This window comes from Caloenas nicobarica, chromosome 1 (assembly GCF_036013445.1).
Source record: "Caloenas nicobarica isolate bCalNic1 chromosome 1, bCalNic1.hap1, whole genome shotgun sequence".
Taxonomy (NCBI): domain Eukaryota; kingdom Metazoa; phylum Chordata; class Aves; order Columbiformes; family Columbidae; genus Caloenas; species Caloenas nicobarica.
The window spans coordinates 2,725,783-2,744,642 of NC_088245.1; the positions used below are offsets into that span (position 1 = coordinate 2,725,783).

General features: G+C 46.4%; 1 protein-coding gene across 1 annotated transcript in view; it reads right to left on the reverse strand.

Annotated features, from left to right (window-relative positions):
• Positions 1-18,860, reverse strand: part of EXOC4 (exocyst complex component 4) — a 415,407-nt gene that overhangs the window by 348,417 nt on the left and 48,130 nt on the right. The window contains exons 5-6 of the mRNA XM_065640979.1: positions 18,458-18,567; positions 7,842-8,085 (exon numbers count right to left, since the gene is read on the reverse strand). Coding sequence (XP_065497051.1) covers positions 7,842-8,085; positions 18,458-18,567 — 354 coding nt within the window. The remainder of the gene's footprint in view (positions 1-7,841; positions 8,086-18,457; positions 18,568-18,860) is intronic.

The window sequence follows — 18,860 nt, forward strand, 5'->3', positions numbered from 1 at the left end:
GAACAAGCGCCAGGAGCAGAGGAAACGGCCTCAAGTTGCGCCAGGGGAGGTTGAGGTTGGATCTGGGGAACAATTTCTTCCCCAAAGGGCTGTGGGGCATTGGAACAGGCTGCCCAGGGCAGTGCTGGAGTCACCATCCCTAGAGGGGTCGGACAGACGGAGATGAGGTTCTCAGGGACATGGGGTAGTGACAGTGTCTCAGTGATCTTGAGTGTCTCTTCCAACCAAAATGATTCTGTGTTGCACGTTTCAGGAAACCTAAATATCAGTTGTATTATAAAGCCACGCAAGTCTTTGTGATCCCACTGGTGAAAAACATCCTTCTGTCATTACACAGAATCACAGAATCCTTTTGGTTGGAAGAGACCATCAAGAACATCGGCACATTGTCACTACCCCAATTCCCTGAGAACCTCATCTCCGTCTGTCCAACCCCTCTAGGGATGGTGACTCCAGCACTGCCCTGGGCAGCCTGTTCCAATGCCCCACAGCCCTTTGGGGAAGAAATTGGTCCCCAGATCCAACCTCAACCTCCCCTGGCGCAACTTGAGGCCGTTTCCTCTGCTCCTGGCGCTTGTTCCTGGGGAGCAGAGCCCGACCCCCCCTGGCTCCAAGCTCCTTTCAGGCAGGTCAGAGATCAGAAGGTCTCCCCTCAGCTCCTGTTCTCCAGGCTGAACATGAGTTTCCTCAGCCACATCAGTGTCATCTTCAGTTAATGATCCCCTCCAGTTTCACACCAACTCTATATTCAGCTCAACCAAGTACTCAAATCAAAGGACAATTCACCCATGATCAAATGGGCCACATTATCAACACTAAGCACTGCTCACCTTTGTGCACACTCTAATTAACACGCCACAAAAATAAAAGCCTTGTACAGCGTGGATAAGACTTGACAAGTTTGGAGGGACTACAGGACTTCCACATAAGAAAATGGACTTCATGAAGCTCTGAAGAGCTTATCCAAGAGGCCACTGCTTGTTGGTTCTGCAAAGAAAGGACCCAGAGAGGCATAAAAGAGTTTGTTACTCTCTGGGAACTACTTGCTTCAGAGTCACAACAGAAAAGAATTCTTGATCTCAGAAATTTGGGGGCAATTGACAATGGTTTTGTGGATAAATGTGACACGTGGTGGCACAAATCAGTATGGAAAAGTCGTTGAGATCAGCTGATTGGGACCAGCTCGGCTGGAGCCGTCAGAGCTATCTCGAGGTAAGGAGAAGTGTGGGGGTGGGTTTGGGTTTCGGGACCCGGCAGCCCCCGGCAGCCCTTGCGAGAGCGGCTGACATGGCGTGGGCATTACCATGGGGACAGCGATCACACCCCCGCCCCTCGCCTTGAAAAAGGCTCAGGGAGGGCAGGGTCGCGTCGCTGCCCACCAGGCGCTGGGAGAGGCAACCAGCTTGTGAGGCGGGTGAGTATCACCTACACTGTGCTGCAGCAGCAGGTGGGGTAGCTCGTGCAGTAGGGCGCAGAGACTGTCACTCCTCACTTGTTAGACCCTCTTACCTACTGCCAGTGTCCCTGACTGTTGCCAAACATGGTCTCCTCCAGGAAGAGGGCTTGCCTAAAGAAGACTGTGTCGACTCAGACGGAGCTACTGCCTCGAACCGTGGCTGTCCAGGTGTCCGGCTGCAGGGAGTGCCAGAGCCTGCTGCTGCCGGGGGAGGGAGATGAGCATTCTGCCTGCGTGAGGTGCGAGCAGGTGCAAGATCTGCTCGTCATGGTTGCAAAGCTTAAGGAGGAGATTGAGACACTGAGGTCCATCAGGGAGTGTGAAAGGGAGATCGACTGGTGGAGTAACTCCCTGGCGTGCCAGGCAGAAAGGCCCCAAGGGGGAACCCCCCAAAAGGCGATGGACCCCCTGCCCTGTTGGGCAGAGAGGGAAGATCTGAGAGAGCCCCTGCCCTGTCGCTGTCGGGCAGAAGTAGGGGGCCAAACAGCTGAGGAGGGTTGGAAGCGAGTTCCAGTTAGGCGTCGCGGGCAACCCCCCTCCCTACCTGCTTTGCTTCCCCGGGTGCCCCTCCGTAATAGGTTTGAGGCCCTGGATATTGAAGAAGATGTAGGTGGGGATGTGGTGCAAGGGCCACCTACGAGGTCACATAGGAAGAGGCGATTGACTCCACGCCTCAAGACTGCCTCCGATAAAAAAGAAAGAAGGGTAATTGTGGTAGGCAATTCCCTTCCGAGAGGGACGGAGGGCCTGATATGCAGAGCTGACCCTCAGCATCGGGAAGTTTGTAGCCTACCTGGAGCTCGGATCAGGGACATCGCCAGGGCGCTCCCCAACCTGGTGCGCCCAACGGACTATTACCCCCTACTGATCTTCCAGACAGATGGGGAGGAAGCGGCATCCCGTAGTCTGAGGGGAATGAAGAAAGACTTCAAGGCCTTGGGACGAATGGTGAAAGAGTCTGGGGCTCACGTTATCTTCTCTTCCCTCCTTCCATTTTTGGATTATGATGTGGGACGGAATAGAAAAATTGAGTCCGTAAATGATTGGCTTCGGGACTGGTGCTACAGGCAGGGCTTTGGGTTCTTTGACAACGGCTGGTTTTATAAGACACCAGTCCGGTCAGTGATATATGGGAAAGGTTTATCCCACAGGGGTAAAAGGATGCTGGAACAGGAATTAGCAGGGCTCATTTGCAGGGCTTTAAACTAGATTCGAAGGGGGATGGGGTTGTAGCTGGGCTTGCATCAGTGGGGCAGCATGCTGGAATACATAAAGACCGGGAGGCCCCCCAGGCCCCTAGGGTGAAATCGGTGTACTCAGCTCGCTCCCTGAAGTGCCTGTACACCAATGCGCGCAGCATGGGGAATAAGCAGGAGGAGTTAGAAACCTGCGTTCGGTCAGGAGATTATGATCTGGTGGCAATTACAGAGACATGGTGGGACAGCTCACATGACTGGAATGTGGTCATGGATGGCTATGTCCTTTTCAGGAAAGACAGGCCGGCCAAGCGTGGTGGTGGAGTTGCTCTTTATGTGAGAGAGCAACTACAATGTATAGAGTACTGTCCAGGTGCGGTTGAGGAGCGAGTTGAGAGTCTGTGGGTGAGAATTAAGGGGCAGGCTGGCAGGGCTGATACTGTTGTGGGAGTCTATTACAGGCCACCAGATCAGGGTGAGGAAGTTGATGAGGCCTTCTACAGGCAGCTGAGCATGGCCTCACAGTCACAGGCTCTGGTTGTTATGGGGGATTTTAACTACCCTGATGTTTGCTGGAAGGACTACTCAGCCAGCCAGCCTCAGTCAAGGAGGTTCCTCCAGTGCATTGACGATAACTTTCTCATGCAAATGGTGGAGGAGCCGACTAGGAGAGGTGCGCTGCTGGATCTCGTCCTCGCTAACAAGGAGGGTCTGGTCGAAGCAGTAAAGGTGGGGGGCTGCCTTGGTTGCAGTGACCATGAGATGGTGGAGTTCAGGATCTCCTGTGGTGGGAGCAGAACACCGAGCAGAATTGCAACCCTGGACTTCAGCAGGGCCGACTTTGGCCTTTTCAAACAATTGCTGGAGGAAATCCCATGGGCAAGGCTGCTAGAAGGTAAAGGGGCCCAAGATAGTTGGTTAACATTCAGGGACTGCTTCTACCAAGCTCAAGATCAGTGCATCCCGACGCGCAGGAAGTCAAGGAGGGGAGCCAGGAGACCTGCGTGGTTAAACAGGGAACTGCTGGGCAAACTCAAGTGGAAGAGGAGGGTTTACAAATCATGGAAGGAGGGGCTGGCCACTTGGGAAGAATATAAGGCTGTTGTCAGAGGATGTAGGGAGGCAGCTAGGAAAGCTAAGGCCTCCTTAGAGTTAAACCTGGCGAGAAGGGTCAAGAACAGGAAGAGCTTCTTCAAATACATGGCAGATAAAACTAACACCAGAGGCAATGTAGGCCCACTGATGAATGGGGTGGGTGCCCTGGTGACAGAAGATACAGAGAAGGCAGAATTACTGAATGCCTTCTTTGTCTCTGTCTACTCTGCCGGAGGCTGTCCTGAGGAGCCCCGTACCCCTGAGGCCCCAGAGGAAGGCAGGGCAATGGAGGAGTCTGCCTCAGTTGATGAGGACTGGGTTAGGGACCAGTTAAGCAATCTGGACATCCATAAATCCATGGGTCCAGATGGGATGCACCCGCGGGTGCTGAGGGAGCTGGCTGAAGTCATTGCTGGACCGCTCTCCATCATCTTTGCCAAGTCTTGGGAAACGGGAGAGGTGCCTGAGGACTGGAGGAAAGCAAATGTCACTCCGGTCTTCAAAAAGGGCAAGAAGGAGGACCCGGGCAACTATAGACCGGTCAGCCTCACCTCCATCCCTGGGAAAGTGATGGAACACCTTATCCTTGGTGCCATCTTAAGACATATCAAGGATAAGAGGGTCATCAGGGACAGTCAACATGGCTTCACCAAGGGGAAGTCGTGTTTGACCAACCTCATAGCCTTTTATGAAGACGTAACAAGGTGGATTGACGATGGCAGAGCAGTGGATGTGGTCTACCTTGACTTCAGCAAAGCATTGACACCGTCTCCCACAGCATCCTCACGGCAAAACTGAGGAAGTGTGGACTGGATGATCGGGTAGTGAGGTGGACTGCAAACTGGCTGAAGGAGAGAAGCCAGAGAGTCGTGGTCAATGGGGCAGAGTCTGGTTGGAGGCCTGTATCTAGTGGAGTGCCTCGAGGGTCAGTTCTGGGACCAATACTGTTCAATATATTCATCAATGACTTGGATGAGGGAATTGAGTGTACTATCAGCAAGTTTGCTGATGACACCAAGCTGGGAGGAGTGGCTGACACGCCAGAGGGCTGTGCTGCCATCCAGCGAGATCTGGACAGGCTAGAGAGTTGGGTGGGGAAAAATTTAATGAAATATAACAAGGGCAAGTGTAGAGTCTTGCATCTGGGCAGGAACAACCCCAGGTTCCAGTACAGGTTGGGGAATGACCTATTAGAGAGCAGTGTAGGGGAAAGGGACCTGGGGGTCCTGGTGGACAGCAGGATGGCCATGAGCCAGCACTGGGCCCTTGTGGCCAAGAAGGCCAATGGCATCCTGGGGTGTATTAGAAGGGGGGTGGTTAGTAGGTCCAGAGAGGTTCTCCTTCCCCTCTACTCTGCCCTGGTGAGACCTCATCTGGAATATTGTGTCCAGTTCTGGGCCCCTCAGTTCAAGAAGGACAGGGAACTGCTGGAGAGAGTCCAGCGCAGGGCCACAAAGATGATTAAGGGAGTGGAGCATCTCCCTTACGAGGAAAGGCTGAGGGAGCTGGGTCTCTTTAGCTTGGAGAAGAGGAGACTGAGGGGTGACCTCATCAATGTTTATAAATATATAAAGGGTGGGTGTCACGAGGATGGAGCCAGGCTCTTCTCGGTGACAACCAACAGTAAGACAAGGGGTAATGGGTTCAAGCTGGAACACAAGAGGTTCCACTTAAATGTGAGAAGAAACTTCTTCTCAGTGAGGGTGACGGAACACTGGAACAGGCTGCCCAGGGAGGTTCTGGATTCTCCTTCTCTGGAGACATTCAAAACCCGCCTGGACGCCTTCCTGTGTAACCTCATCTGGGTGTTCCTGCTCCGGCAGGGGGATTGGACTAGATGATCTTTCGAGGTCCCTTCCAATCCCTGACATTCTGTGATTCTGTGATACTAGGTAAGGAGGCAAAAGGCAGTCAAATTAAAAAAAAATAGGAAAAATGCAAAATCATTGCCTGATCTCTTTAAATTTAATGGCTGTTATCACATCTGCAACTTTTCTGGCCAGGTTCTAGAAATTTTTTTTCTCTCATACAATGAGAGAGCTCAACATGATTTTTGTATACTGTCCCAAAAAGAATTAGACAAGAACCTCCACAAGCAGATCGTCAACCTCATCTTCGAGTGGAGGAAAACTTCACCCTTTTCCTATGGGAAAAAATAAGAGCCAACCTTTGGGAGCCACCACATAGCGACGGCGAAACATGTATAAGGGTTCTGTGTATAGATGTTCTGTGGACACCAAACCTGCCACAAATCTACATCCCCAGCCCCTGTGGGTCTGTCAGTCACCTTATTCATCATGGTACTTGCCAGAAGCGAGAACTTTTATGGATGCTGTTTAAAGTAAAATAGTTGAATAAGTGAGCTCAGTGACAGACTAAGGGGCATCCACGTGCGAGTAGTTTTAAGGTGAACTGAAAAATGTTTTCCTCATTGAATCCTGAGGTCAAATAAGCATCACGGACAACAGCCCAACAAATAATAAGCAGTTTCAGGTGCCGCATTATGCTCCAATTTGGGGTCTTACAGAGCTCTCTTGAAATAGGACTGTGCTCAGATTTATTTTTTTCTTGACAGCAGGAAAGCCACTTAGTTTTGATTTAACACTAACTAATTTATGGGCAGTATACCATTCCATACTATAATTTATTCTTTTCAATATAAATGAGTTCACCTGCTTGCTGTAAACTTCACATCCTATTCAGGTTTAGATTCAGTTCCTTATTCAACACGAGTTCAAGACACTTCACAGCTCTAGAACATAAGCATATTAAAGGCTCAAAAGCCCCTAGTAAACACATGCCAAAACTCATTGAACTTTCCTGTACCTTACCCAACCCTCTGGGCAGGTTGATGTCATTAAAATATGATCTGATACAATTTCTCTATTTCGCTGGACAATGACTAGTCATTCAATCTCTCAAGACTGATTCATAAAACAAGTATCAGGCATATGCTCTGCTCCCTCTTGGCCTCAGAAACCAAAATTCTGCCTTCCGACTCACCCAAAAAGCTTTCGCCAAGTTATCAGTTCTGTAACTGTATGAATTCTTCAGAATATAACTCTTCCCACAGCAGCGATAATGATACGAATTAAGAAAGATGACTTAATCAAGCTAAAGCTGTCCTTTAGAGTGATTTTCCACTACAAATACTACATATAATGAAGACAAATTTTTGTTTTCATTTTGCTTTGCGACCATTAAATCCCCTTTGGACAGCGATCATTAAAAGTGTGCAGTACCACAAATTAATATTTCAGCTAGAAGTGATAGTGAACCCTTATGGAGTCTTGTTTTCCAAAGAGCAGTTCTAGTGAGTCCTGAAGAAGAGCAGCAACATTTCTCTATTGGCTTCCACACCTTGCTATTAATGTAAATGGGGCTGCGAATCAATTAGCCATTTGGCCATATATTTACTGATATAATTAGTCCCATACACAACTTCAAAGCTTTGCACCTGTATCAGCTTAATTGAACTCTGCTACACTAGAAATAAATGAGTTGAATGTTTTCAAGTCAAATTGTGTAGGAGCTTAAAATTTTCCTCGGCATCAGCACCAGCGTAAAGCCGTGATTCAGTGCGACACAAGAAATTCGTATTTGTTTTGGCACCATGTGTTCTTTACACCATACATACCAATCTGAGACAGCATTACAATTCAATCTGTTGGAAAGCCGCTCAGAATGAAAAGTTAGGCTAAAAAAAAATAAAATCAAGTACTTAACATAATGCACCTCTCGCTAGTTAAATAATGCTGGATTTTACTGTGCTCTCATCCTCAAATCCACATTTTAAACAACTGTTTGGCCAAAAAATTCTCTGCTAGGGCTAAGCAGAGAAGGAAGCGTCTCCCTTTGGCACATCCTTAGCTGAGAAGCAACAATGTCTCCCCTTTCTGAATAAGTTGTGAAATTTCCAAGCCTTTCGGGTGCTCAAGGCACATGAGCCTTTCAATGAGACCCAGGCATTCCTGGAAATGTAACCGTTTCAGATCTCCGCAACTACAACAACATCAATTTCCTTCCTTCGAATCAAAATTAAGATAGGACACCCTTCTCCAGACATGCAGGTTCAGCGGTTGAGATATCTTTACCTTGGCTGATTTTCCTGGGACAGATTCTCCCCTCTCTGATACCCATTGTCAGCCACCTGGGTTGTGGATCTCTTCACAATCTGCTTGAGCTCTTGTTCCAGGCGATCCTGGATGGCTTTCACGGTTTCGGGGATTTTCTTCAGTTTGGCCAGCCCTTTGATGAGTACGCCCATGAAGACAGTGCTGTTCTCCTCTGGATCCAGGTCCGTATCTTCTTTTATTTCCAGAAGGCTTGTTTCTCGCACTGGAATAGGTTTAAAAAAAGGATAATTGAAGATTTGACCTGTTAAATACAAGACTTTGTGCCATACAGGATTAGCATAAAACCAGAACTCCCATCACTTTGAGCAACCAAGGAATAAAGCAGGAACACTCCAATTTTGAGGGGTAGCAGTGGATATTGGTTTGGTGAGGGGGTTCTCGATATATAAACACTACAGCCCATACATTTGATTGATTCAGAAACAGGTATCATGGGATAAGTTAAATTTCAGGTCAGAAAGAAAGCCTAGTGCAATTAAATACCCATAAATGAGAAGGTATAATATCACTACGAATTCGCTGAATGTGTTTCAAGGAGTTAAAAGCCCTCAATTTCTAACCCAGTTGGGTTTTTTTTCCCCACTACATTCTTCACAAGAGAGGAATTTTCTTGATAAACATTATCGGCCTTAACAGATTTCTGATGAATTCGGCGAAGTTTACACTGCCAAAGTGAATGATCGGTCGATGTTATCCTCTTGTGCTTTATTACGTCCGTTAAGGGGGTGATGAAGTTACTCAAATCTTTTTGCAAAGCTTATAGAAGGGAAAAGCAAGAAGAATTGAAGAGGATGTTGTGGATAGAGTCCTCCTGAAGTACCAGGGATCGCACAGGGAAAAAAATCTGTTGCTAAGCGACAAGGAGGAAAAAAGCAAAAGGTACTATGCTTGTTTTAAGTATGTTCATTAATCAACATTTCTTCATTTACAGATAACACCCAGTAAGAATAAAAGGATGTCTCTGTTAAAGACTGGGTGAGACATTTAATAAATATATTCAAACACTTATGTCAAGTGTCTTCAAGGCAAACGCAGCGAAAGCATCTTGGAAGGTCTGGAGTCACGCGGATTTTTAACAGCCGGAGCGGCAGAACACGGACAAATGGCACTAAAGGATGGGCTGAACTTGTGCCATCCACTGGATCCTCGCCTAGAAATTAAAACCAAATGGCTGTTTCATCTTGCTGGTACTGAACTCTGATAGGGGCTGTTGGGTGACAGATGAATCCCATGGTTTCTACTGCTCAACAGATTCTTGTTAAAGCTTTGTCCAAGAAACTGAACACGTCAAAAAAATCCACCAGAAGGATTTAAGCGACATGGCAGAAATGAAAAGCGGCGTGTGACAAGCAGCATGGAGCCCTGTAAGTGTCTAAAGCTACAACACTTAACACATCAGCACAAGATCAAGAAAACGATACCTCAAAAGAGCCCGTACGATGCCACATTACAAACAGCACACATTACACAGCCAGTTTACACCAACCTCCACAGCAGAGGCTGGTTCTTTCCATCAGTGTAACCCCAAACACCTCTTGCTCAAACCAAACTCACTGTTCATACACTTCTGCATCTCAACCTAGAGCATCAGCAACACAGCCAGGTAAGAGCCAGGTGAGACGGGATCCTGTGATGTAATTACACATCGCAATGGAAAATGACATCAGGTTTTCAGTAATCAACATCAGAAATATAAAGTGATGCTTTTTTCTCTCCTCTCTCACACATGCTTTGTTCAAAGGAAGTCTATTTAAACTTACAATTTGGGCAAGTTGTGGGGCAAGCACCTAGAAACACCCTAGAAACGCATTCATTAAAAACCAGCAAGGATAATACAAGAGATACAAAGACACATAAGCAATAATACCAGTTACAAGTTAACATATTCCTGCCCAAAGCTCTCATCTACCACACACCTTCCAACCCACGTTTGTGCACTATCGGCCCATTTTAATGCCACTTGTTATTCTCAAAAACATACATGCCAGGCAAAAACACAGAAAATGAGTTCTTTGGAACAAGAGATGTGGAACGGATAACCTGGGAAATGCTAGAGGAAGAAAAGTTTGGACTTCGTGCTTAAAACACTCCGAGTATCTTGTTGCGCTGAGTTTTACGCAAAGATTTCAGCCTTAACCTTTCAGTGGGCGGGTCCCCGTCATTACACTGCGGCCCCTTCGGAATCGGGCTGTAAATTGTTCTTAATATCGCACAAAGAGGGAGGAAATACCACGGCATCCAAACGCGAGGACAGCATTTAAGGCGACTAAAGGCAGCAATCTCGCTGAGAACTCTGCCAGCACACGAAGATGAAACCTCTTCCATTTTCAAAAGAGCAAACCAACTCCGAACACCTACAAGTCGTCAGGGCACCGATTTACATCTCTTACAAACAACAGCAAAGTGAAGAGTTCAATATCTAGCAGCACCACACTGGTCTGTAAGTTTTGTTATATCTGGTCTTTTGATGGAACAGTAGGGACCATGTTTCTCGCACATTCTGCCTATTAAACAGGTACCCTGGGTAGCTTTGGGGGGCCATTTATTTGTAAGATCTGACGACATTCCAATGCCAGACAACTGCAGATGTTCATTCCCTGTGTCTTGCCCGCTTCAAACATCCTCTTCTGCCATTTAATGTCACCAAGGGGTTGTTCTACCACAAAGCTCCAGCCCAGGAATCAGCCCCTCCTGTCCCCCAGCTCTTCAAAAAAGGCAAAGGCTTTTGTAAAGAAGTTCACCTATAAAATTGGAGCCCTATACACTCTTCTCTGTGGGCAGGAGCTCCACGGGTTAAGGGAGATGTTCCTACAGATCAGCTCTCAGAACTGAAGCGTTCATCTGTATTTATTCTTAAACCAAGAGCATGAATGACTTTATATTCATTTGTATCAAGACAAAAGCACAAGAGTGTCAGAGCTTATTCCTGGCTTTCTGCATTCAAGTTTCTACCCAAAATGCTTCTGTAAAGCATGTGCCTCCTCAAAGGGGTAAGATCATCATAGAGATGTAAAGAAACCATGAAAAGTTAATTTATCCTGCAGATGTCTGCAATGATTATTTTTATCAAAGGTTCTAAACTGTGGGTCTGCTATTTAGATTTGGTTTGACTAACCTTGTCTCCTTGAGAGTGTAACAAGTGAAACTATGTCAGCAAATAGTCTAATATTGAAATTACAGTTCTTCTTCTCCAACATAATGAAGCCTTAAAACTTGAATTTACAGTTTTATGCTAAAAAAAACCAAACAGGTTCAACATCCTGCTTTTTTGTCCCATCTCAGTTACCAACTCTTGTACGTTGAGCCATACAAGCCACTAGAAATAAGAGATTGCATGAAGCCCAATCGAGGCTTTTCCAGATCAGTTTGGCACATCACTTGCAATGTTTTTCACTGAAGTGACCTCTTATGAAACCTACATTTCAGTATCATTTAGTGATTTCAAGTGGTTTTCACGGTTTAAGCGCATTCAAAGATGACCCCAAATCACACGGAATGGTTCAGCTGACAGGAACCTCTGGAGGTCACCTGGTCCAACTCCCCTGCCCAAGCTGGGACACCCACACCTGGTTGCCCAGGACAATGTCCTCGGATGGAGACGCCACAACGTCCCTGGGCAACCCGTGCCAGCGCTCTGTCACCCTCACAGTGAGAAACCCCAAGTGTTTCCTGACCTTCAGAGAGAACCTCCTGTGTGTTGGTGTGTGCCCATGGCCTCTGGTCCTGTCACTGAGCAGACCCCTGGCTCCATCCTCTTGCATCCTCCCTTCAGGCATTTATACACTTCAGTATGATCCTCCCTGAACCTTCTGCAGGCTGAGCAGTCCCATCTCTCTCAGCCTTTCCTCAGGTGAGGTGTTCCAGTCCTTGCACCAACGTCATGGTCCTTTGCTGGACCCTCTCCAGTATGTCCATATTTCTCTCACCAGTGCTGAGTAGAGTGGAAGGATCTCTGACCTGCTGGCAAGACTTCAGCTAATGCAGCTCCAGATACCTTCAGCCCTCTTTGCAGCAAGGTGCGGTGTTGGCTGCTCCTGTTCAACGTGGTGTCCACCAGGACCCCCAGGTACTTTTCTGCCAAGCTGCTTCCCAACTTGGTGATCCCCAATATCAGTGCCTGTGATTGTTCTGCTCCATGGAACCATAGAAGCACTTAGGCTGGAAAAGACCAACCATTAACCAAACACCGCCAAGGTCCACCATGAAACCAAGTCCCCAAGTGCCACATCTACATGTCCTTTCAATACCTCCATGGATGGTGACTCCACCACTTCCCTGGGCAGCCTGTTCCAATGCTTGAGAACCCTTTCAGTGAAGAACCTTCTCCTAAAATCCAACCCAAACCTCCCCTGGTGCATCTCGAGGATGTTTCCTCTTGTCCTATCACTTCTAAATAACGTAGGGTCAGAGCTGAAACAATTACTATGGAGTGGTTTGCTATTCCTCTGGTTGAACTTAATGAGGTTCCTGTCAGCTCATTTCTCCAGCTTGTCCTGGTCCCTCTGGGTGGCAGCACAACCCTCTGGAGCACCAGCCACTCCTCCCAGTTTGGTCTCATCCGGAAACTTGCCAAGGGTACACTCTGGCCCATCATCCACATCAGTCATTAGGATGCTGAACAAGACTGAACCCAGCAGGACCCCCAGGTGTCACCTGGTGTACACCACCAGTTACCAGCCACCAACTAGGTTTTGTGCCACTGATCACCAGCCTCAGCATCCAGCCATTCCCACCCACCTGGCTGCTCATCCAGCCTGTATGGCAACCATTTCTCTATTAGGATCTTAAAGAAGACAGTGTCAAAGACCTTACTGAAAGGCAGGCAGCAGGTGGACCTGCTGGAAAGCAGCTCTGCAGAGAAGGACTTGGGAGTTCTGGGCAACAACAGGGTGACCGTGAGCCAACAAGGTGCCCTTGTGGCCAAGAGGCCAATGGTACCTGGGGTGCGTTAGGAAAAGTGTGACCAGCAGGTGAGGGAGGTTGTTCCTCCCCCTCTGCTCTGCCCTGGTGAGGCCATATCTGGAGTTTGGTGTCCAGTTCTGGGCTCCCCAGTTTAAGAAGGACAAGGAATTACTGGAGGGAGTCCAGTGGAGGGACACAAAGATGATGTGGGGTCTGGAGCATCTTTGTGATGAGGAGACACTGAGAGAGCTGGGGCTGTTCAGCTGGAGAAGAGAAGCTGAGAGGGGATCTCATCAATGGTTATAAATATCTCCAGGGTGGGTGTCAGAGATGGACCAGACTCTGTTCAGTGGTGCCCAACGACAGGATGAGGGGCAACGGGCACAGACTGAAGCACAGGAGGGTCCACCTGAATATGAGGAGAAACTTCTTTCCTTTGAGGTGCCAGAGCCTGGACCAGGCTGCCCAGAGAGGTTGTGGAGTCTCCTTCTCTGGAGACATTCAAACCCGCCTGGACACATTCCTGTGTGATCTGCTCTGGTGACCCTGCGTTAGCAGGTGGGTTGGACTGGATGGTCTCCAGAGGTCCCTTCCAACCCCAGCCATCCTGTGATTCTCTATAATATTCACTGCTCTTCCCTCATGTACCAGCCCAGTCATTTCATCCTACAAGGTGATATAGTTGGTCAAGCACAACTTGTCTTGGTGAAGCCATGCTGACTACCCCCAATGACTTCCTTGTTCTGATCATCTCTGAAAACCACTTACAGAGTAGAACACTTAAATATGGTTTCTCAAAAGCCTCTCAAATCATCACCTTAAAGGAGTCATAATTTTGCCACACTCTCCACCAAAATATTCAACCATATTCAAAAATTTTTCATCACTGAAGCACTGCACCTGAAAACACTCAGCTCTGTGTTTAAGCAGTGAAAAATCTACCCTCAGTGCAACTCACTAGAAAGCTGAATCAGGTGCTTCATTGATTGATCACCTCCTTAGTTACAAAGGTGGTAACTGACTGCTCCCTGGTTTGATGATGCCCTATAAAAACATCTCCTCCAATTGATGATACCCTCTTTTGCACAGTTCTGCCATTTCACAGGAAAGAAACCACTGCAAGAGGCATTTTAAGAGCTCCGGTCTGGTCCCCAGAAAAACCAACGTTGATAACTCATTTAAGCAAAGCAGCAAAAGAAGACTCTTGGGTCTTGTTTTTCATTTCAATGAACAGTCAAAATTTGCTGCTACTCATTACAGAAGATTTCATTAGCTGTGTGCTTTTATGGACAACTAGTAAAACTTAATGTACTATTTTCCATGATTTATGTCCTTTCTACTTAGATCCTTTCTGCCTTCAATCCTTCTAGAGAAAAAGATCCAGGTTCACAGCGCCCCAAAGGCGTAATCGAAGACCTGAAGAAATGCCACCTGTTAATTTCTGGTGCCCAATCCTTGTTCTGACCCATGCATGGAGACAACAAGCAACAAATAAACAATTACTTTAGAAATGGGCCCTTTAAACATTCTGGTCATTTTCTGCTCTGTCTTACTACCAAGCCCAAAAGAAGATGTGTCTCAGATCAATAACCTCAAAGCCTCAAGGCAAATCTCCTCTTTCTAGAAATGCTCTTCACACAGTTCCACCTACAGTTTTAAGGATGTTAGTCTTCCAAAATCATTTCACTCTGCGAAAACTGCACCAGGCAACTCTGTAAGCCATGTTCAAGCATGAAAACTGAGTCTCTAAAAAAAAAAAAATAAATTCATGATAGTCAAGTATCTTACATTGTGACCATGTTTAAGAATAAAGAAATTAAACAGGAAGAGTGACTACGCATTACCCTTTTAGATTGCAACGCATGGATCTAAAATTTCCTCAACGTTCCCTTCCCCAAACACACAAATTATACCCAGTGCTCAGCCTCAAGTCAGAACACAAACCCTTAGTGAGGACCACCAGTGACACAAATCACGGTCCTGCAAAAACAAGAAAAACAAAAAGTTACTTCAGAGGGTTTCACTTTTTTTTGCACATGTGCTGGCTCATGGCCATCCTGCTGTCCACCAGGACCCCCAGGTCCCTTTCCCCTACACTGCTCTCTAATAGCTCGTTCCCCAACCTGTACTGGAACCTGGGGTTGTTCCTGCCCAGATGCAAGACTCTACACTTGCCCTTGTTATATTTCATTAAATTTCTCCCCCCGTGAAAACTCTCCAGCCTGTCCAGGTCTCTGGATGGCAGCACAGCCTCTGGCATGTCAGCCACTCCTCCCAGCTTGGTGCCATCAGCAAACTTGCTGATAGTGCACTCAATTCCCTCATCCAAGTCATTGATGAATATATTGACTAGTACTGGTCTCAGTACTGACCCCTGAGGCACTCCACTAGATACAGGCCTCCAACCAGACTCTGCCCCATTGACCACGACTCTCTGGCTTCTTTCCTCCAGCCAGTTCACAGTCCACCTCACCACCCGATGGTCCAGACCACACTTCCCCAGTTTTGCCGTGAGGATGCTGTGGGAGACGGTGTCAAATGCTCTTGAAGAAAGAGCCAGGAACCGTAACTAGACTTGACCTCAGAAGCCACCACGCTGCTTGGATCTGGCAGCTCCATTTTTCTCTTTGAGCTGAGAAGTATGGGTTGCTGAAGTATATTATCTCTTCAGCATAAAATTTACATATGCTATCAATAACAGTATCATTTATCACCACCTCAGCTCATCTTTCCTTGACTTTCTCAAAACTTTTCTCCGTATTTCTTCAGGAAAGGGCTCTCTTGGGTTTGCTGTGTACTGGGTGAGCACATTTAATAGTTCTAGGAAGAGTCTGGCAAAGCAGGAACCTTCATAAATACTCTTCGGAGTACAGAAGGTTCAAGCAGAGAAATATAATTTGAAAGTGAATTTATTTCTCTGAACTGGCATGAAGGGAAAATGTGACTGGTGAACTGCTCTATCTACAATCCTCAGGTGAACATTACTGAAGGTTTTGTTTATTTTAAGTGCAGCAGGAACAGCTTTAATTTCCTTATAAAGATTCTACAGCACAAGGTAACATCTCCTCTGGGAAGCGAATGCAGAAAGGACTCAAAATTTTGGCATGTTTGCTGAGATGGGTTGAATGAGTCAGTGTTTTATAATGACACGCATTAATATGCACAGCCGCTTTGTTTCATCAATAAAAAGCCAAAGAACTTAAGTGACTGAAGGCAGAAACAGCTTTTGTGATGCATACACAAGTTTTAAATTCGCTGCTAGTTCCACAGTCCTGGAAGAGGCTACTTTTCAATAAAATTACGTGGGGAAAATATGCATAAGTACATCGTGCACTTGAAGCAAAACCATATGCATACTTTATGCTGATCAAATGTTTTCTATTATAATTAGATCTTGCTCAGTCTGAGGGACACTTGCCCAGCACTTCACTGAATGGTACAGAGTGTAACAAGGAGCCAGGTAAGACATTTTCTGGTGCGTTGGGCATTAAGAACAAGAAAAGATTGCAAGAAATGAGAATTTCTACAGCAGATTCTCAACTGACCTATACCAATTGACTGCAGTTGAGGATGAAGCCACAAGAGCCTTTGTTCTCAGGCCTTTGGAGTCAAAGGAGCAATGCTGCTTCATGTTCACAAACAATCCAGTTCTTAGAGACCATTCCGGTGGTTCTAACCTGCTGCTTGTAGCCTACAACCGTCATTCAAATATGGTATGAAATAACTGTTTATCAGGGCAGGTTGGGACAAGTGAGTTTAAACACATCCAACATAGCATCAAGGAAATAAAAGAACTTGCTGATTTTTACAAGTTTCAAATGAGTCAGAAAACACCTAGCCATGCTCTAGGGATGCTAGGGACAATTCTTGCTCTGCTGCCCAAAGTGATTAATAACACCTTTTTCATAAAATCACAGAATGTTTTGTGTTGAAAGGGACCTTCCCAGCTCCCCCAGTGCCCCCCCTGCCATGAGCAGGGACATCTGCACCAGCTCAGGTTGCTCAGAGCCCCGTCCAGCCTGGCCTGGGATGTCTCCAGGGATGGTTCATCCACCACCTCTCTGGTCAACCTGGGCCAGGCTCTCACCACCCTCAGGGCCAACAATTTCTTCCTCATGTCCGGCCTGAATCTCCCTCCTTTAGTTTAAAACCATCACACCACCTTCTCCTATTGCAACAGGCCCTGCTCAAAAGTCTGTCCTCGTGTTTCTTATCGGCCCCTTTTAAGCACTGAAAGGCCGCACTAAGGTCTCCCCAGAGCTTCTGTTCTCCAGCCGAACAGCCCAGCTCTCCCAGCCTGTCCTCCCAGCAGAGCTGTTCCAGCCTCAGATCATTGCTGGGGCTCCTCTGGCCCCTCTCCAGCAGGTCCAGGTCTGTCTTGTGCTGAAGATCCCAGAGCTGGACACTTAAACATATAAACATCAACAGGTATATGCTATACTGTAAAGGGAACCACTAAAAAAAGGGAATAACCTAAAAACCTTTCTTTGAAAACAGTCTCACTACTTGTCAGTGCATCTTGGGCTATAAGGCGTGATGGGAGATCCCTATCAGCTCCGTAACAGACTTTTTTTTTCTGACTATACAGAGTATTAATATTTTAGGTGGAAAATAATGGCAGCCACTACACAAACAACTCACTGAAAAGTAGTTGAACTCTTACAGTAGTGATACTGGGATTCAGTTTTATGTGGTTTATTTCCTCAGCTCCCCAAAATCACGTGACATTCAGCAACAAACTCAACTTCTCACTGATCGCACAGACAAAATAGGAATTCTTAAGTTTCCTTCCCCAGAATTTTACACAGGTAAGAGTCTGGGAGGTAAGCATGACAAGGAAAAACCAGAAACAAGCAGACAAGAAAAAAGGACAACAGAATTTATAAGGATGAGAAAAGGAAATATCCTCTGCATCTGAGGAATGCTGAAACAGTCAACTTCGAAAAGGCAGGGAAGAAAATATATAGGTCACTTCTGTATTCTTCATTTTATTTCTTTGTTAAACAAGGGCAACCCCACTTATTAATCCACTGTAACAATACAAGGATTAATTTCCCATCTGCGCAGCACTTTCAAAGCCTCATAAAAAAGCACCAATGAAACCGAGTGTTTTGCTCCGTGTCTGCTGCAGTAGCAGGTATACAAAGATCACGGGATTATTCCTGTGTACAGACAGACCTTTAGTTCTAAGTTAAAGTTCCCGCAAGGAGAAGTTTTGACCTTTTGGCTCCAAGACAGCAAAAAAATTTCTGCAACATGTCCACGTACCTGCCTGTCTACATAAAATAATGTAGGGGAGACCTCTGCGAAAACTGAACTGACTGCCAATCTCTCTTCTGTCCAAGACAGCAAGAACACGATCAAGATCAGAAAAGGCACAGAAAACTAAGTGTATTTAATTCAAGTTGATGGGGGGGTGGGGAATGATGAGGAATGGTGAGGAATGATGACTTGTCAAGAAAAAAAAAGCAGATACAGCCAAGTTCTGCCCCTGCACATACCACTCACTCGTCCCATGACATGGCACAAAGCTCTTCTCAAATTTTTGCCTCAGGACCACCCCCACCAGCAGCCAACCATGAACAGCGGATGATACAACTATTACTCCTGCAAAACCAGCTCAATATGGACAAATTAATTCTGTGAGGAATGCATGTGACTTAGATACTCACTGCTGGAGCTCCCAGGAGTACTGAACTGGGAAGTTTCGAGGAACTTTCGAGGTGTAGATAAGTTAGTAACGTCCATGAGAGGCACAGCAGAGGCATCTTTCACAAGAGAACTGTGAGGGGAAATAATTAAAGCAAACAGTTCAGTATTTGTCTTAGTTCACAACAAATAACTCATTTATTCATTGAATTCCTAAGACTAAGCAATAGTTACTTATAATGGTTTTGATACAAGAGGTTCACAAAACTTAAAGCACAAGGTCACAGATGAATCCAAGCAGATATCTACATACATACATGTGATTGAAAAGGCCAAAAAAAAGCAATGATGAGGCAACACCATATATCAGAGACAAAATTTGGTACCCCAAGGCCTCCCTGAATTTAATAGCACCCCGGGTTTGTA